The following is a 20,123-nucleotide window of genomic DNA, read 5'->3' as shown; positions in this document are numbered from 1 at the left end:
GCTCCAAGACTGGATAGTCAGGGGTGGCATGGCATGTGGGAGAACATGGGCAGGTATCTAGAGAAATTCTCACCTCCAATGGTTTGGGAGTTCACCCCCAAACAACTACAGGACCCTGATAAAGTGACAGAATATTTGAAAGGAAAGAGCTGTGGCTATTCCAGAGAGGCACAACTCACTGCACTGGCCCTGGCCAGAATCTACCAAGCACTGCTCAGTGTTATGCAGCATTGTCAGGGGAAAAAGATGGAGACCAGACCGACAGACCCTGCAGCTACTCCAACGCCGGCTGGAGGCACTAAGGCTACTCCAACCCTGGTGACAGGCAATGTGGCTATTACAGCCCCGGTGGCAGGCACTGCAGATGAAGCAGAAATCCAACCCTTGCTGGTATCAGTTGCCCCTATACAGAAATCAGTTCACTTAGTAAGGGATGACGATGAACCAGGGCCATCACGAGAACAGGAGAAGAGTCAGAACCAGAGATAGTCTTCCGATCCCTATCCCTGAGTGGGCTGCGGGATATGCGAAAAGATTTCAGCTGAATTTCAGGCGAGCACATTTTCACCTGGCTGCTCCAGTGTTGGAATAATGAGGCCAATAGCCTGGAATTAGAGGGTAGGGAAGCCAGGCAGCTGGGATCCCTGTCTAGGGAAGGCGGCATTGACAAGGCAATTGGGAAGAAGACCCAAGCCCTCAGCCTCTGGAGGCAACTCCTGTCAGGTGTGAGGGAGAGGTACTCCTTCAGTGAAGATGTTGTATGTCATCCAAGCAAGTGGACCACCATGGGAAGAGGTAACCAGTACCTGAGAGAATTAGCCGTGCGGGAGATGATTTATTATGACTTGGACAATGCAGACTTACCCACAGACCCTGATGAGGTGCAATGCACAAGGCCCATGTGGCGGAAGTTTGTACGGAGCGCACCATCGTCATATGCCGACTCATTGGCAGTAATGGAATGGAAAGGCGAAGAGGGACCAACGGTGGATGAGGTGGCTGGCCGGCTCCGGAGATATGAAGAAAGTCTCTCTTCCCCCCCTTGTCTCAGCTGTGGAGAAACTGTCCCGGAAGGTCCAGCAACTTGAAGAGAATATGTCCTACTCCCCGCCTGTATGGGCCAGCATCTCAGCTATTAGAAGCAGGCATTTCCCCACTCAAGAGAGAGAGTACAGAGGGTACACACCACGAGGCACCCTGTGGTTCTGCCTGCGTGACCACGGAGAGGACATGAGGCAGTGGGATGGACAACCTACTTCGATCCTGTGGACACGGGTATAGGAGTTGCAAGGAAGAACAACCACAAAAGGGGATCCCTCCAGGAAAAGTGCCACCTCAGTTTCCAGTGGGCAGTTCCCCAGAGTAAGCAGAAGGCCTGATCTTGCTTCTGATCCTCTTGAAGGAACTTCCAAGTCATTTATGCAAGAAGTGAGTAATGGATACTATGACCAGTATTAGAGGGGCCCTGCCTCTGGCCAAGTGGAGGAAAGGGACAACCGGGTTTATTGGACGGTGTGGATTCGATGGCCTGGCACATCAAACCCACAGGAGTGTAAGGCTCCAGTGGACACGGGTGCACAGTGCACTCTAATACCATCAAGCTACAGAGGGGCAGAACCCATTTTTGTTTCTGGAGTGACAGGGGGATCCCAAGAGTTGACTGTACTGGAGGCAGAAGTGAGCCTAACTGGGAATGAGTGGCAGAAACATCCCATTGTGACTGGCCCAGAGGCACCATGCATCCTTGCTAAAGATTACCTCAGGAGAGGGTATTTCAAGGACCCAAAAGGGTACCATTGGGCTTTTGGCATAGCTGCCTTGGAGACGGAGGAAGTTAAGCATCTGTCTACCTTGCCTGGTCTCTTGGAGGACTCTTCTGTTGTGGGGTTGTTGAGGGTCAAAGAAAAACAGGTGCTGATTGCTACCACAATGGTGCATCGGCGGCAATATCGCACTAACTGAGACTCTCTGATTCCCATCCATAAGCCGATTCGTCAACTTGAGGTGAATCAAGCCAAGAAGAGACTCAGGGACAAACCCTGGGACAAGTGTCTGCCCTGCAGGGGCGAGCTTGGCCCTCATGGCCTCCATAAACAGAGGAAAGAAAACGCCTTGTTCAACAGCAGGTCTCCAGGGGAGGCATATTAAGCCCAGGGCTAGACGTATGACACAGGGGGAAAGAGGTGAATTGTGCTCTTCTGCCCACAGCTAGAGCATTGGGCTTAGCCAGAGTCAAACAGGAATAGGGGGAGTCCGAGGCAAAGCAAGAAAAACAGCAAAAAGAAATCTGTTAAGTAGGACCTGTGAGGGGAGATGAGGCTTGGCACTGGGAAAAAGCAGTTGGAAGAGGGGAGGAGAGAAGCATCTTAGCCACAGGGACGCTGTGAAGAACACAGCGGTCGTGTTCCCACCAGGGGACACAGGAGGGAGGACGTTAACTCAAAGAGCTGGACAGAAGGATTACGTTCTACATGGGAGACACACCGCTACCCTGTGAAGCGGGAGAGGACTGGAGCACCGGGAAGGGGAAAGGTGGCTATCTCCAGCACTGCACTTCTCCCTTTCCCTGATACCACCGCAAGTGTCTGCCAACCACCACTTTCTGACAGCTGTCTCTGACACTGCTTCGCGTCGCCTTGCATTATTGACGGTATCCTGTGGAATTAAGTCAGCTCCCTGCAAGTGTCAATACTACACCAGTGAAAATACCCTCGTCAACAAGTAGGAATGGCTAGTTTCCGAAAAAAGGACTCCAGACTCTTCCCACCTGAGATTTCGTGCTTGAACAACATCAGGCAGGTGTCCAAGCCAGCTGCCAGGCAGACCTGGGCGGCCGAGGGGCAGCTACTGGGAAGACCAGAAGTCTTGACCTGCTACCAGAGAGACCTTTGTCTCTTTGTTTCTGGCATGAGAGAGACAACAGGGAAGAGGAAGACATGGGGATGTAGGGGCCAGCTGTGGGCTGACTGAATGACTAAGCCTCGCGACCGCAGGAGCCCATATGGCATATGTGTAAACATATATTTTTTTCTGCTAGCAGGCTTTCATCCTGCTAGCAGCCAGAGAGGGGAACAGGATGAGGCTGCTCTGCTCGTGCTGTTTGTGTTTGTGTCAGTGCTCTCTGTCTGTGTTGACCTGTGTGGCTGCTTATGTGCACCTATTCTTTTTCTCCCATATGTATCTGTATCTGTCCCTATTGTACGTACACGCTCAGTCTCACTACCGGCTGGAGCTGGGGACCTGGAGGGGCAGCAGCCTTGCCTCTGCTGGGCTGTGCGATTGAGCAGCTGCTGCCGCCACCCACTGCCGTTCACAGAACTCCTCCTGTTGATCGGCTTAGGAAGCCAAATCTCCTGGTCACCGTGGCTCCAGTACAAATTCTCCTCTCTCTTTGGGACCCAGAGAGAGGATTCACTTCCATAGGTAGGACAGGGTCACACCGCCAGGAGATGCGCACCATTGCCGTGTGGGGAGCGGGCACTGTGTGGTTGGGAAAGCGTAGGCAGATGGTGTTTCCTGAAGCAAACAGAAGCGGGGGCACAGGGGCCAGGAAGCGGGAACGGGTGGAGCAAAGGTGCGATCCATGGGGGCATGTGGTCTGCAGCAGAACATGAAGGCAATTCACTAGGCAATGCGCTTCTGGTAGGCGCCTCCTGTGCAGCAGCAGCCCTGCCCCTTCCTGCCTCTTCTGCAGCATGGGCAGGTGTGCCCTGACAGGGACCACCAAGGCGTGGACTTCCCAGGAAGGCTGCTACATCAGGTGAGCCTGGGATCAGCTCTGTGTTGAGGGGAGTTGTTCTTCCTCAAAGTGGCACTGGGGGCCCCAGTCGTTTCGCCGCTGGCAACAGCTCCACACGCTTGGTCAACCTTGTGCAGTTCAGACTCCTGGCACAAGCTCCCGTTACCCTCCCGGGCAAGACTTTCAACCGTGGAAACAAATACCCATCATACCCCTAGAGCTGGTTCCCTGTGCCCAGTCCCCTCCAGAGCTTTGGCTGTGTGCAACAGGATTGTGTAGCTGCCTTGTCTCTGAGGTGGATGCAGCCTATGTTGCAGGAGTTGCGTAAGGCTCTATCCTGGCATAGCAACGTCTTCTGACCCTGCTAACACAAACATCTGCAGGCTAGAGACAGAAAGAGAGAAAAAGGGAGACATGCACACATGCACAGCACAGAGGCTTTTCCATTGGTCTAATATTGTATTTTCTCTTGTATAGGAAATCAGTATTTGTTCAGCAAAACCAGTGCAACTAGAGGACATTCCCTGTGAGCCCCAAGAAAAAGCAGATGCCTCTGCCCAAGGAGACAAAGGAAATGGCAGCTCTGAACATCTGTCTTCCATTCCCGTTTCTTCTTTCTGGAGAACTCAACCTCTTTTCACACGGTGGCTGCCAGACCCACTCAGAGAGAAGAGCACACAAGAGCCCAGGACCTGCTTTGATGACCCTGAGCCTTCATGTGTTCCCTGAGCCTTCATGTGTTCCCTGAGCCAATACATGCACTGGGGATGCTGGACACGGGGTAATATCACTTCCATTCACATCGTCCCACCCAGCAGAGTGAAAATGCAGGATTCAGGGCCCTCCTCCCCTCCCGACACAGCCCTCAGCTGTTTCCAGCTCACTGCTCATCTCCCAATTGAACTCAGGATGAGGGTCGCGCCATCAGTTAGTGCTGCAGCTTCACAAATCCGATAATGACTCTCGCATCGGATATCATTCCAGTTATATATATCTGAACTCGTATGGATTACAGTGCAGTTCTCATAATCGATGTTAGTAGGTTCCCCTTTCCGCCAGAACCTGAGACAGAGACAGGCACGTTACTCCCCAGCATACCCTGTAGAGCACTGCTGGAACAGACCACAGCAGAATGCAAGGCTTGGAGGGGAGAGAGAAAAATTCCAGAGGCAGATTCACGGACAAAAGCAGTACTCTTCCTCCCGCTCTGCTATCCCACTGGCACCAGTCCTATGTGGAAAGCTGCCTTCTTCCTACAGCCAGCACAACAGGGCCCTGCTCAGTCCCAGTCAGGGGAGCGGCTCACCACCACTCACCCCATGCACCTCACACCCCCAAGACACATGTGTCTGCCTCCAGGGCAAACTTGTCCTCCCTGAGGAGACACAGCAAGGACAGCCTTGGTGATCTCTCCCATCTCTTCCACAGCACCCCAGCGCTCGCCAGGCCCGTGCATATACGTGCACCTATACATGGTGAGGGCCGTACGGAGGTGAGGCAAGGCTGGTCATCTCTGAAGGGTTCTTCCTGATGGCGAGAGGCAGCTTCATCTGTGCCTACAGCACTGATGGCCACGTCACCGGTAGTTAACTAACAACCACTAACCAGCATGGACGAGGCGATGTGAACCTGGTGTCCCCACACAGCCCTCTCCTGCTCCATCTGTGTCCTCTCACAGGGAGTTGTCTCACCCCTCTCTCACGCACCAATAGACACCCACACATCTCTCCTACTCCCTTGCACTGCCAGGAGTGGCACCAAACACTCTCCATCCAGGGGTACTCACGCTGCCTCCTCATTGAATGGAGTCTGGTCCACCCACTGCCACTTGCCCACCTCCTGTGCATACAGACCAATGTAGTAATTCGTTCCTTTTGGAAACTGTTGTAGCTCGATAGTGAGGAAACCCTGGAAATCAGGGAGAGTGCAATGTCCATGAGGTGCAGGACTGAGCAGAGGGAGGTGGCAGGAGTTCCTGTGGGGTGGGACTGGTGGCAGAGGGGAGCCGGTGCCGAAGGGGTGCAGAAAGGACATCCCCCCTCCCCTGCAGGAGCAAGGAGGGGATCTGGGTCCCCTCCAGGGCCTGTCACTGTGTGTCTGGCTGCCCTTCCCCTCCCTCCGCCCTGCACCTACCTGCTCTGCTTTGCTGTTGATCACCACCAGCTGGGAGCCCATCCCAGTGCAGTTCTGCACACTCTCAGCCCAGGACATTTCATCAGTCGACAGATAATAGCAGCTTTTTTGAAAGCGTTTCCAGCCATTTGGGCAGCAGATCCAGCCTTGCTCTGTGTAGGGAGAGACTGCAGATGTGAATGCCAATAACGAGAGAGATGGTGACTGTGAGAATCCCTGCTCTCCAGCAATGATGGTCAACCGTTCTCCCCAGGTCACTTCTGCAGGGTAGCAACCACTCTTATAGTTAGCTTCCTGCCCCAACAAGGACGGAGAAGTTAGATGTTGCTGGAGATCATGCTTAGTAACTCCCACACGCTGTTTCAGGGGCTGCTGACCAGTTATAGTCGTGCATCTCGTAACACGATCTCAGGTCTTGGCTTGACAAAATTATTTTGGTGATCTGGTTTGATTTCTTGTAAGCTCTCCTTTAGGCCTTTAGCCCCCGGGAACAGGGACTATTGCTTCTTTCCCTGACTAGAGCTGCAGTTTTATTATTTCTCCCCTGTTAACCTTCCCTGTGCCCCTGTAGACTGTCCCTTTTGTTTTATCGGTGTTCACAACCGCCCTGTCCTCCAGGACAGCTTAACATGGCCCTCTCCACCTAAGCTCTTAGCAGGAAATGCTTTGTCTTCCCACCTCTCTCCTCTGGAGTCCGCCTCTCCAGAGTCTGGTCCCGCTGCTGCTTGCTGTCAGAGCAGAGCACAGCATTCATTGTCCCCGTCCCAAAGATCTCCTGCATGCCTGCCAGCACTACTGACCTTTGCCTTGTAGCACCTCCAAGATGCACTGAAGCTCCGAGAATTTCTGCTGCAGGGCTGTGGGCTGGTCACCACTGTGAAAGAAGGGAGCGACTAGAAAGGGAGAGGAGAGGCAGCAGGATTACCCCTTCCTCACAGGTCCCACACACCATCTCTGGGCTTCACTCGTTTCCCCATTTCCCCACCAAGCACTGTCGCAGCATCGCCTCTCCTTGGGCTGTCTCTTTCCGTTTCGTAAGTGGTAACTGCCACCTTCTCAGTAAAGGGAACAGTCATTTCTGCTCCCAGCACCCCACAGCTGCCCACAAGGACTCCTCTGCCCACTGACTGACAAGATCTAGCCAGGATGACCTCCCCAACAAAGCTAGAGAAGCCTGCAATCCACTCAAGGAGTGCTTGGAGGCTGGAGCCAGCCTGTGGTTTGTCAGCAGAGTCTCCCCCGGCACTGAGCAGCTGACCTCAGGCGCCCTCGGGTGCTCTGGACCTGAAGGTGTGCAGTTAGTGTATCCCTGCTCCATGACTCTGAGAAAACTAGCCCAAATAAGGGGTATGGCTGCCATTCACAGGCAGAAAGAGACCATCTTCCATGTCAGAGAGCAGAAGGACCACTGGGAGGACATCACACTGAGGACATCTTCCTTCCACCCTCCCTTCAGGTATTTATAAAAATTGGTAAGGTCCCCCCAAGCCTTCTCTTCTCCAAGCTGAACAGTCCCAGCTCTCTCAGCCTCTCCTCAAAGTGCCTTCATCATCTTTGTGGCCCTTTGTTGGACTCTCTCCACTATGTCCATGTCTCTCTTGTACAGAGGAGCCTATCACTGGACATAGTACTCCAGGTGTGGTCTTCTACAGGCCAGTTAAATTATGGCTATTCTAGAATTAGTCATGTGGCCGCGTGGCCAATGCAAAGGATCTTGAGCATGTGGAGATTGAAGCAGCGCAGCGCAGCGCAGCACAGCACAGCACAGCGCAGCGCAGCAAGGGGGAGCCATGAGGCACTGCTAAATGAAGCCAGAGTGAATGATACTCTGATTAGGAGAGCTCCAGAAGTTTTCCCTTATTGACCATCTCGATTTGGATTTTTATTCCTCAGTCTTTCTCCCACCATCAGGAGGACAGGAAACATATTCTTTCTTCAATGGCAGCTTAGCTTTCTGTTTCCAAGTGTCAGTCACTGAGAGAAATCCCAAGCAGGAGTCTCATGGAATGACTGCAAGCAGATGGACAACTCACATGCCAACTCACTACCCACTGTGAAGAGGCAACAGCCTTTTCTCTTAACAGCTTATCACGGCAAGGGTGGCTCGGACCAGTCCCAGCTGGACCCTCAGGAAGGACAGCTCCAGGGACCATGCTATTCCCCTGGATGGTGCCGAGTCAGCTGGAATGAGATGGGGTCAGTAGGCCTTCCAAGTCCTGAGGCCACACAATGGAGTAGCAGAGCATTTGAGCAGCAAAGATTCTTTCTCACTTACAGACTAGGGCCAGCTGCCCCCCTGGAAGGCCAAAGCCTGCGTATCTAATGCAGGCCGTTTCCCATCTCACACTAGGGATGTTGTGGGGCAGGGATTCTTCCCATCCTAGTAGGGACCAGCTTAAACGCTTGTGCACAAGGATGAGCAGAGAGGCCGGTTGGCCACATGCAGTTGCCACCACACGAACCAGGAGTGTTTGTACAGCTGTGAACTGCTTAAGGGGGAAGGAGCTGAATCAGCTGTCACATCGTCAAGACAGTTTCCAAAAAGGCAACTGAAACTTCTCTAGTCACGTCTTCCACTCCCACCACTCCCATCTCCCCCAGTCCCTTCCATCTCCAGGAAAAATCAACAAACTCAAGAACCCACCGAGACAGATGGATATGAGACTTGCTTTGAGGACAACGGCAGAAATGAGCAGGACCCAAGAGCAAAGCTGTGGTCTATTTCTCTTCTCTGCTGGGGCTGCAAACAAAAGGCAAGAGCAGGAGTCACACGCTGCCCCAAGACAAGGACAGCATTGACCAGGAGACTCAGCAGCCATCACTGGACTGCTGGCCTCCTGCAGCACGGCATCCGGACACAAAGGTGTGGAGTCCCACACAGCCATTTGTAATCTGTGGGCACCGAAGGGGGCCGCAAGCCGTAACGTCTCTGCGTTACTGGAGCTCCTCTCTTTCCCCTTTTCCTCTGAGCACTTGTCCAACCCTTCACACCCTGGCTCCCTTCTACACCCTCTCTAGGCATTGCTCCTCTCTCTCGTGCTCTTCTTTCCCATGGTGGTAACAGCCCACGTCAGTTGCAGAGGGAGGGTCCCTTGCAGTCATGATAACCACCAGCCCTGGTTCCAACTAGGTGGGATGTGGGACTTGGACACTGCTCACCTAGCATTGCTCAGAAGCTCAAGAAAGTGGACACCTGTCCAGTCTCCCACAGCCTGTTCCCACAGCCTCATCCCTCCTTGTTCCCACCCTGCCTAGCCACGACAGTAAAGGCAATCCCCACCATCACCTGCAGTCTCAGTACTGGGGTTCCCTCCGGGGGTCATCGTCTCTGATGAACGGTTCCTTTTCTCTCTGCAGAGTCCCAGGAACAGAGGGTGCCGCCGGTACCCAGCTCGTATTGCAGAGAGAACTACACACAGCTGTTCTTCCCTCAGTACGGAAGTTCAATGACTTCTGACGCAATGTGGTGTCAGAGGCTTAGAACACAAAAAGAACAAACACCCTCTAGAGTAGAGATGCATACGATCACTTCATCTTCTGTGCCATTTCTCAGGCCACGGTCATGATAAAGCAAGCACTGAAAGCCATGAACCTCAAGCAGCAGCATTCTCATAGAAAGAGAGAGATAAGACGAGATAAGTGTGGGTTACTTTAGACTGGGGAGGTGTGGGGGGGCAGGGGAGGAAGGGGGACAGTTTTTCTTCTCTCTTGTTTTTTATTTAACGATCTACATACACTTTGTTACTGTCACTTTCTGGGAATTCTTCCGGATATTTCGTTTCCCAAAGCATCTCCAACACTCACCTCTAAAGCCTCCCTTAAAAATGTGCACAATAAACAACAATGTTCTGGCAGCAGTGAATTGCTTGGTTTTTATTGCACCAGCCCCACACATCTGTTCCTTCTGTATCAGCATTTTGTGGACAGTAACAAAAGAGATTCCCAAGTACAGGTGGAACATGGGAAGTTTAGGACTACAATGAACAAACGAGAAGATGTCTCCATCTGTGACATGCTAATCTTGGAGCAAGCATTGAATCCACCTCCTGTTCCACCTCTGGCTGACATATTACAGGACTGGAATTTTCCTGCCACTCATCTGCTTTCTCTCAGTAATGTAGTAAAATTTCTTCAGGCACCACTGAGCTGGGTTGCTCACTGTCAGGCTTCTGGGTCAATTCTTGTGTCTAGCTTTTCTGTTCCTTGATCTTGGAGAGAGTGGTTGCCTTCCTTCTTCAGTCCCCTAGCAGGAAAGAAGGGCAGACGTTATCCCATTTCTTGGGTGATTCTGAAACTAGATTCCAGCTTTGCCCAGCAGTCTTATTGTGTCTGGAAACACCACCACCTTGGCACCAAGTTTCATTTCCAAAAGGAAAACTGTCTCAAGGGAAAACCTCACCTAGGACTTCCCTATCTGCATGTGGAGAAATGGGGTGGTATTCCTCTACCTGCCTAGCAGGAAAGAACTCCTCCATCCAATCTCGGTAGGGAAAGTTACCGTTGGGCATCGGCAGACGGTGACTGGTGACTCCTCATAGCAAGGAGGGGAGGAGCTCCTGTGAGCTGGGGTCTCCGGGATTTAGAGGTGAGAGAGAAGGTAGCTGTTTGTAGTTGGTGGGCAGTTTCAGGCCTATGCTGGCAAACTCCAACCCAATTGTTCATGTATTCACCACCGCTCAGAGGCACTACAGCAGTGCAGTATACCCCGGGAAGAAGTTTGCAGCTCTTAGGAGAGCCCAGCAGAGACAGAGCACTGCAAGTCTTCTCAGCCTTGGCTACTGCAAGCACAGCAAGCATTACGCTCCAGACCCTGCACTGGCTTTCCTAAAAGAAGCAACTGACTTGTAGGCCTTGGATACCCCATACCTAGAGGATCTGAAAGATCAGATAAAGCTGTGGGCTCATGGCCATGATCAACGATGCATTGCTGCAACAGGAAACAGCTCTCTCAGGAGCCCGTCCCAGGCTGTCAGACAGATTCTCTGAGTCATCGTGAATGTTCTGCCCAGAGCGAAAGGCACAATTCATTACCTTCCTTTCCCCTTTTAATGTAAAGAAGCAGTGAGGAGTACCTAGCCATGCCTGAACACACCAATGGGTGTTACTGTTTTAAAATAAAACACCATACTCCTCAGACTCCATCCCAGGGGAGAAGCCAGGGAAACAGGGGCAGATCAGATGTCTGTTACGCTGATAATGCCAAGTTGGGGAAACCTGAAGGTATTCCTTAGCTCCAGGCCAGCATCTGAGAGCACAGGCAGATCCCTAAGTATATCTCCTGGAAGGGGTTCCATGCAGTTACTGCTGTTGGAGACATCTGAGGTAGGTTTCTTCCTCATTTCTGGAGTTTATCCCTCCAATGAATTCATAATCTCGGAACCTCTCCCAGGCTTTAATTTTTCAAGGCTTAAACAAACCATGTTTAACAAAACCGATCTTATGGATGGTTCCTCACTCCCCCCTCCCCATTATCTTCTGCATTTATTTCAGTTTCAGTATATGTTAAGCTATTCGGTGGCCCACGAATATGCCCAGATTTTTTCCTCTCTGCCATTATCCATTGATAAGCTCTTAGCTTAGAAAAGAAACCCTTGATGATGAATTCAAAATGGTTCCGCACTTTAAAATTTCACCCCATTTCCCGTACTTTACTCTTCAGTGACATCTGATTATTTTCAGATATAATTCAGACACTCTGAACCAACAATGCCCGTATATTTGTGGTATCAACAAGATTTATTAGCATGAGATCACGGCTAAATGAAATTAGTGCCTAGTACAATTCCTCATGATCTGCTGGTACGTTATGAAGGAAACACTTTCAACATCTTGGATATAATCGCCGAATCCTGGATATGTCAACAGAATGTTATCACATTGTGTATAAACACCATATGTGTATAAACAGATAGGAATCGTCAAAAAGCCTTTATTAAAGACACCACAAAACATGAGAGGCAAAAAGAGGTTGTACAGAAACATAAAATATCAGTGTCAAAGGTACCCAATTTGGAAGAATAGCCTCTACTGTAGAAAAGCGAGCAAGGTCAATTTTCTGTGATATTAAAACTAGCTTTGTGGAGATTTCTCAGATGTCAGGGCTGAGGAGATAATCATGCACCGTTAGGTTTTAATTCCTGAGAACGAAATTGTAAAGTCTTTAGCTCTATCTCAGCTTAGCATCCCCAAAACTTCAGAACAGAATAGTTGTAGGACTTTGTCAGAAGAAAAAAAGGGTGCATTTGAATATTTCGCTTCAAAGTATAGAATAAAGATTTTCACGTTCAGGATGGCTGAAGGATTTGGGCATCTTTCTAGATAGCATGTGCTATTGGATGTACACATAAATGATCTGCAGTATTATTAATGCAGGTCACTTCATTCACTTTGGATTATTTATAGGTTTGACGTATGTTTATCTGGGCACCGTGAAAAGAAATGCTTGATCCTTCTACCCCTTACTTCCCGGCTCTTTTGCTGAAGAAGATGCTCAGCTACGGCCCATGAGATCTGGAGTTGTTGCAGAAAGCGTCTCACTGCTGTCCCTTGACGTGCATGTCGTGGTCTTAACAGCAAGGTCAAGAACTCTGTAACATTTACTCTATGTCGTGGTTTTGGCCAAACTGGCCAATCAGAATGACAGATGGCCCTCCCCCTACTCTCTCCTCAGAGAGGAGAGGAAGAGATAAGGAGATTTACGAGTTTTGAAAAAGAACTAAACTACTTTAATGAAAATAATAATAAATAAGAAAATAGTAAATAATAATAGAATAATAAAAATTAAAGGAAAAAAAAAAGTATACAATATATACAAAACCGTATCCAGCTCCCAGGATGACGATCGTGTCACCAGCAGACACAGGGAAAGTCCCAGACTGGAGTCAGCGACAGACAGGAGCTGAATTCTGGAAGCAGAGTCAGGAGTGCTCGGATCGAGATCAAAGGCACACAAACAGACAGGGTCCTCCTCAGACGTCGGCCATTGAAGAAAAAACGAGACAGAGCCCCCTTGCCCCTTTGATCCCTCAGCTTTTATACTGAGTGTGATGCAGATGGGATGGAATACCCTGTTGGTCAGTTTTGGGTCACCTGTCCCGTCTGCTCCTCCCTGCAGGTGGGACCCCTCTATGCTTCTCTGCTTCCGACCCTCTGACGTGGCAAACAGCGAAGTTGGCTGACCTTGGATGTTATGACAATAAGTATAAGCAAGAGCCTCTGTGCGTACCACGCCTTGGTATAATCAGGTCTTATCACTCTGAGAGCGAGCATTTTCTGAACAATATGCTGTTAATTTCAGACTTCAGTCAGTTAGACGAGGCCCAGCTAAAAAGTAAAATTACAAATCAGAAAATTGGTTCTTTTTTACCTCAAACCAGGACAAAGTTACAGATGAAAATCAACAGCAGTTTCAATTCTAATTCTAATAAATTAGTTTTCTGCAGCTTACACCTTTGTGCTGAACCCTTCCCCATCTGACCATCAGCTAATGCTGAAGCTGTTTTGAAAAGTTTGAATTCTTAGTTATTTATGAGAGAACTGAGAAAATGCAAGGAAATTCCAAACTAAACTATCAAGATAATCCTGCCCCACCCTCACGTCATAAAAGTTAGTTCAGTTGGATAAACTTGATATCAAGGTGACCTTTCTGGTAACATTTTATTTAAAAAAAAACACAACAAACATTGGAAATTATGACTATTTCTGAAAAGGATGCAGAAGAGTCCCCCAAAGTGACTTGTGATTTTATATGTCCAACTAGAAAAATTCCATAACAGTGTGGGATTTTTTCTTTCCAGAGTAGCTCTCCTCAGGGAAGACAAAACACACAGTTCCATGCAATGACATCTTCAGGTGAAATGTCTTTGCACCTGAATTTGCATCTGAATTTGACGAAGAGCAGTAGTGGTACTTCACATCGACCAACAAGTTAATGCCTCCTCTGGAAGCATTTATGGACCATGTACCCGCACTGCTCCCTTATTGCATAACCAAAAATTCATTCATCATCTGACCAAAACTGTACCCAACAGAACATCAAATAATCAATATGCCACCATCCATCATAAGACCACGGTATTTCCGATTACATGCTAAGTGTGCAATGCCAGAAGAAAGCTGGGGCAGGAAGGAAGCAGAGAGAATTAGGCTATTATATTTATAGATTACTCTGGTCATCCTGATTCCATTCCACAGTTTGGGCGCTGCTGAGGAAGGAAATAGAAAAATAGCCCCTACCTTCATTTATTTCATCAACCTGAAACATTACAGTTGGGGATGTCATCATTTCTGGAAGATTTTGGTTGGGAGCCCATATTTGTTTTCGTACATCAGAGAATTTGTCATAGAACTCTGCAGCTATGTTGATCAAAACCATTTGCTCAGAGCTGCCTTTGATTGGGCTGTCAGCACTGACATCAGGAACCCCCTGGGAAAGCACTAGCTCAGCCATCTCCTCCTGAACAGAGCAGATAGCTAGGGAGGTCTGAGCTGGAATCCTTAGGAACGCTCTTGAGTCCTGCGCTAATTTCTTGAGCCAGGAGGAATATGGTGGCTTTAGAACTTCTTTTTTCTTGAGGTTTTGCTGAAATTGGAAGAGTGCCTTGCAGAAGTGGTACTGAGAGAAAATCTCGTTAGAATGTAAGACTGGATGACTTGATGCTAGTATGTTATCTCCTAAGATACCAACTCCAAACTTTTGCATTATTTTGTTCCCACGGAACTCAGCAATGGCATTCTCATCAGCATTCGCTGCAGCCCAGGACCTGCCCTCCAATCAGCAGACCCCCACCCCTTGAAACCTACTCATGAATCTTCTCCACCTCCTCACCACTGTAGGCTTTGCAGCAGTACACACTCAGGTTTTCCTTAAGATCTGTTATCTTGCAAGGAATCTTCTCCTGGCTTAGAAGAGTGAAAAAGTCCTGCAGATCACTGGCAATACCAACTTGTCCTCCCTTCCCAGCATCAAGCCAACCAATGGCATTGAAGATAAAGGTTTTCATTGCTGATGCTTGAAAGAAGTTTTCATGAGTGACTACCACAACACGACCCCTACCATAGTGTGCAGCTGCAAGGAATGCCTGGTGGTAGATGGGAGGGGACACAGACATCTTCTCTCTTGATTTTGGTCACTCCTTTCAAAAGAACTTCTGAATGTTTTTGGCATCCAATCCATGTCTGGAAAACCAAAAGAAATCCTCGGCATCCACATGTTGAAAGCCATACTTATCTTTGCCCCGTTAGTAGTGATACAGTCATGACTTCCTATAAACACTCCTTGTTTCAAGAAGATACCAAGACAAATATATTAATATCTATCAAAAGAGACTTGAAAGTTAACCCAATAGATATCACTGAAGTGGCAGCAATGTCAAAATTACAGGGTTCAGCAGCTTTCCTTAAGCATGGTAGAAATTGTATTCCAGGCAAGAATGGTGCTGTGTGCTCGTGCCTCATGTTGGACTTTTCTGCAATGGGCTAAGATGTCGCCACCCACAGATGGTGGCTCTATACTTCACAAGAAGAAGTTATTGTTCTCAGGGCACAGAATCCAGAAGAGATCAGGCAATCACTTCCTAGTCCTTTTCAGTGCAAAGGTAGACATGTACCTCAAAACATTTTTGGCAACGGCTTCAACTAATCCAAGTGATTTTGCTTTCAGGAAGTCTAGGGGCTCTGACACTTTCTTCTAACAGTCCAGCTTTAAGATGGTGACCTCCAGTCATGGAGAAAATGGAAACCGGGTAGTAAAATGTTAAAACTGTAATAGTTGTTTGCAAAGTTGCACAGTCATCTATCCTCTTGCTTGTCTCTTTACCACAAGCTTCAGTCTAAAGTTTAGCCTTTGTTGCCTACCTGCCATCCTGGGATACAAGGATAATTTTTTTTCCATCATAGTGGTGGTTAAACACTGAACAGGTGCCAAGACAGGTTGTAGGAATCTCTGTCCTTGGAGATATTCAGTACTTGACTAGACAAAGCCCTGAGCAACCTTCTCTAGTGGGCCCTGCTTTGAGCAGACATTGGAGCAACTGACCTCCCTTCCAACCTCAACTGTTCCATGATTCAGACTTCCATCAGCATGTTCCAAATGTACTGGCAGCGCAGCGCACCTGAAAAATTACTGTGAAGACAACGGCTTACTGCCTCAGCAGAGCCGCCTCTGGAGCAAGGCCAGAACTGAGTCTTGTTATCATGACATCGTCTATTATCCTTGTCTGAACATAACTCTGTGACAGAGATGAAGCCGTATATTCTTCCGTATGTAGTGCTATAAGGTCCAATTATAGAGCTTCAGATTCACACCTTATTTGTGATAAATTCCCTGAAGAATTATCATCACTTTCAGGGACTTGTGACAAGAAAGTGCCTTAACTCTAGTAGTCTGAGGTCACCCACCTAGTGAATGAGGGAAAGGCACTGGATGTAGTTTTTCTGTATTTTAGTAAGGCTTTTTATACTATTCCTCACAGCATCCTTCTGGACAAGTTGTCCAACTGTAAGATAAGCAGGTACATGGTGCGCTGTGTGAAGAACTGGCTGAAGGCCAGGGCTCAAAAGGTTGTAGTGAATGGGGCTACATCTGGTTGGTGGCCAGATGTTTTTATCAATGATCTGGATGCAGGAGTTGAACGCACCAGTAGCAAGTTTGCTGTTGATACTGAACTGGAAGGTGCTGTTGACACTCTGCAGGGACAAGAAGCCTTGCAGAGAGATCTAGATAGATTGGAGCAGTGAGCAATCATCCATAGCATGAAATTGAACAAGAAAAACGCCAGATTCTGCAGCCAGGACAGAGTAATGCAAGACACAAGTATAAACTGGGACAGGAGTGGCTGGAGAGCAGCGCTGCAGAAAGGGACCTGGGGGTGCTGGTCAACAGCAGGCTCACTAGGAGTCAGCAGTGTGTCCTGGCAGCCAAGAGAGCAAACTGCACCCTGGGGTGCATCAAACACAGCATAACCAGCCGGTCAAAAGAGGCGATTATCCTGCTGTATACAGTGTTGGTGCAGCCTCACCTTGAGTCTGCAGTTCTGGGCCTCACAGTTTAAAAAGGATGTTCAGGCCCTTGAATGCACCCAGAGGAGGGCAACAAAGGTGGTGAAAGAGCAGGAAAGCATGTGCTATGAGGAGCAGCTGAGGACTCTGAGATTGTCTAGTTTGTAGAAAAGGAGGCTGAGGTGTGACCTCATTGCTCCCTACAGCTTCCTGAAGAGGGGAAGTGGAGAGGGAGGTGCTGATCTTTTCTCCCTGGTATTCCTGGTATCCACGTGGGAATGGTTCAAAGCTGCATCAGAGGAGGTTTAGACTGGACATTTCTTTACTGAGAGGGTGGTCAAACACCAGAACAGGCTGCATAGAGAGGTGGTCAATGCCCCATCCCTGTCAGTATTTAGGAGGCATTTGGGCAATGACTTTAATACTTTGCTGTGACTTTTGGTCAGCCCTGAATTGGTCAGGCAGTTGGACTAGATGATCCCTTCCAACTGGAATTTATGCTATGCTATGCTATGCTATGCTATGCTATTCTATGCTGTGCTATGCTATGCTATGCTATGCTATTCTATCGCATTCTTTTCTATTCTTTTCTATTCTATTCTTTTCTATTCTATTCTATTCTATTCTATTCTATTCTATTCGCCAGCACTGGGCAGGAAAGGATCACCTATGCTACTGAGTCTATTTGCCTCCACCAGGAGGCATCTGCACAATATACAATCTAGTGGAGAATGCACGGCTATTTCGTGGATCCTGTGATGACAATGTCCAAACCTCATGGATCCACACAGTATCTGCCCCGTGTTTCCCAGGGACTTTGAAGCGCACTCTGAAGTGCAGCAACACGCTATAACAAAGCTAAGAACTGTGTTAAAAATGCCTTAATATTTACACTGTGCCACAGGAGATTAGCGGGAAAGACAAAGGTCATCTTTTCTCTCCAAGGGCCTGCATCAGGAAGGATTTAAATACCTCAGGAAGTGGCCTCATAGCCGTGCTATTGACATAGTGGGGAAAAAAATGGCTAGATGTGCCGTAGCGCAGCAGATCAGACCCAACCAAAAGTTTTTTCCTGAACAGTCATCTGTTGAACATTTTAACATGGAGCACATGAGCCAAGCTTCCTGGTAGTTTCTCAATAACAGGTAGAAGCACCTTCAGCTCCTGCACATCCATCTCTCTTCATGGTCACTTCTTTTGGGGGACAGGGAGAAGAGATCTTTTTCATTCTAGCGGGCCAATAGCAGAAAACCCAAGGCAGTATAAATACTGTATACAATCTAAAGATAGCGCAAACAAATATTTAAATACTCACTGGGTGATCAGAGGCATCCTTGGCATTTCTTTGGACACTGAGAAAGTGCCAGTCTCTCCCTCGCTGCCTGTAATGTACACACCAGCCACGCTGGTCACCCGGTTCCCAGGAAATTCAAACAGAACCTTCTCCTTGCCGTGTTGACTCGCCCAGTGCCAGGCCTGGCCGCCAATGAGCAGCCCTCCACCCCTCTTTACAAAGCCGACCAAGTCTTTTGCCTGTGTGCTGTCATAGGCATCCATACAGTACACCCCCAGGGAGGAGCTGAGCTCTGCCCCAGCCTGTACTTTGGTGCCAGCCCCGAGCAGCAGCTGGGAGAGGGAGTCCAAATGAGGATGGACTCCAACCAGGGCCTCGGGGGAAGGCTTGAGCCACTCCGCAGCATTTCTAAGGAACTGGGAAAACTTGGAGTCCTTCAAGATTCCCTCATGGGAAACAACCACCATCCGGCCCTTCCCATAACAAGATGCTGCAGTTAGCACTTGCCCATTGGTGCTCACCAGCACTGGGAAAGCTTCATCTCCAATGAGCAACAGCTTACACGGATGATAATTTGTTGTGAACTCAAATGAATTTAAATCTCTCACCAGGGAGGCATAGGCTGCTTTGGAATCCATCTGATATACCTCTTGTTAAAGAGTACTGAAAGAGAAGGAAATGGAAGCAATTTTTAGATTAGAAGCTACATTTGAAATGTTTAACAGATACGAGCTATTGACATACGTACCAGCTATGCTGGTCTACAGTCTCAGGAGGAACCTGTATCCACGTGTGATGCACAAATATATAGCCCAGCAGTAAGTGAGCCAGGAAAACATGACAGGAATGAGGAAACTTTACACAGCCACTAGTCACACAATAACCCCAACAGACATGTTAGGAAATGTACCTTGAAGACATAATTCCAGTTAATCCTTTCTGTATTCGTCTGCCTATGAGTGTCTGAATTGGTGTGAAACTGTTTTACAACACTAACACGCCTGGAGCTGTAGAAGAACAATCCAAATGGTTTTTTAATTGGATAATGTGTAGACTTCAGATTACTAGGTCTAGCCACAAGCTATTACGTTTCCACGGCTCGATTTTAAGAGGAAGTCTCATGCCTCAGGGAGACAAAGGCCTTCAGTTATCTCTATAAGCGTAGGGCTTAGTGTTCATCCCACCGACAGAGGTGGAATCGGTGGTGCTCAGGCCATTGTACAGCTGCTGTCAGAGTGGAATTTATTATTAGTCTCATTACTGCCTTGACAGGGTAATTCCAATACGGCAAAGATATTGATCCAGAACATATTTTGAACGCGTTGTCAAAATAGTCACCATGTATAGTTTTCTGCTGGCAGTTTCAGCTGAATCCACTAAAAGGTCTTAGTGGCCAATCTCACCTGGGGCCTTCACCCACTTGCCCTGTTTATGGGCCTGGGGGCTTCATTTTGGCTCAGCCCTGGGCCTTCAGATATTGTTGGTGTGCCTGTCTCTAGGCCTGTCTCTGGCCCTGCCTCCTGGGTGGCTCTCACAAATTCATTGTAGGTAGCTTTTCTCCAGGATGGGCCCCGCAGGGGTACGTTGTAGCTTGTCTCCTGTCCTGCCTCTGACCCTCTCTCCTTTTGCTCCTGACTGGACTCCCTGGATGGACACCGGCCCTGGCTCATCCTTTGCCTTGCCTGGGACTGTTGAAGGACTCGGCCACCAGCAGCCAGCTCTGCCTGCAGCATTCAGACCCCATGGGGCCGTGCCCAGTCCATGAGGGCACTGCCTGTGCTGCCGTCACCCTCAGCTCCAAGCTCACTTTCTCTTAGGAGCAGCTGGCCCTTGCTGAGGGACACTTCTCACACCGAGAAGCCAAAGCCTGGCAGAGCCATGGAGCGGCCCTGGCCTCCTCGCTCTCCTCAGCACACAGCGCTGGGGCACACAGCAAAGGGCAGGTGGCAGACTGTAGCT

At 48.9% G+C, this 20,123-nt stretch overlaps 2 protein-coding genes across 3 annotated transcripts; both read right to left on the bottom strand.

Annotated features, from left to right (window-relative positions):
- Positions 1-4,235: 4,235 nt before the first annotated feature.
- Positions 4,236-9,291, bottom strand: LOC128914533 (C-type lectin domain family 6 member A-like). Of its 2 annotated transcripts, XM_054213614.1 has the most exons (6): positions 9,159-9,291; positions 8,517-8,612; positions 6,673-6,765; positions 5,873-6,024; positions 5,526-5,647; positions 4,236-4,801 (listed from the first exon to the last, which is right to left on the bottom strand). In XM_054213614.1, the coding sequence occupies exons 1-6, from the start codon at positions 9,193-9,195 to the stop codon at positions 4,627-4,629; spliced, it is 675 nt and encodes a 224-aa protein (XP_054069589.1). In that variant the 5' UTR covers positions 9,196-9,291; the 3' UTR covers positions 4,236-4,626. The 2 variants fall into 2 exon arrangements, with proteins under 2 accessions (XP_054069589.1, XP_054069598.1); XM_054213623.1 differs by lacking the exons at positions 6,673-6,765; positions 8,517-8,612; positions 9,159-9,291 and adding an exon at positions 6,551-6,660 and having other exon boundaries at positions 5,873-6,166.
- Positions 9,292-12,570: 3,279 nt separating this feature from the next.
- LOC128915320 (TRPM8 channel-associated factor 2-like) lies at positions 12,571-19,118 on the bottom strand. The gene is made up of 2 exons (XM_054215540.1): positions 18,186-19,118; positions 12,571-13,195 (listed from the first exon to the last, which is right to left on the bottom strand). Exons 1-2 carry the CDS (start codon positions 18,800-18,802, stop codon positions 13,177-13,179), a joined length of 636 nt encoding a protein of 211 aa, XP_054071515.1. The 5' UTR covers positions 18,803-19,118; the 3' UTR covers positions 12,571-13,176.
- Positions 19,119-20,123: the final 1,005 nt, after the last annotated feature.

This window comes from Rissa tridactyla, chromosome 1 (genome assembly GCF_028500815.1).
Source record: "Rissa tridactyla isolate bRisTri1 chromosome 1, bRisTri1.patW.cur.20221130, whole genome shotgun sequence".
NCBI classification, from domain to species: domain Eukaryota; kingdom Metazoa; phylum Chordata; class Aves; order Charadriiformes; family Laridae; genus Rissa; species Rissa tridactyla.
This window is presented reverse-complemented; position numbering and strand designations above follow the sequence as displayed.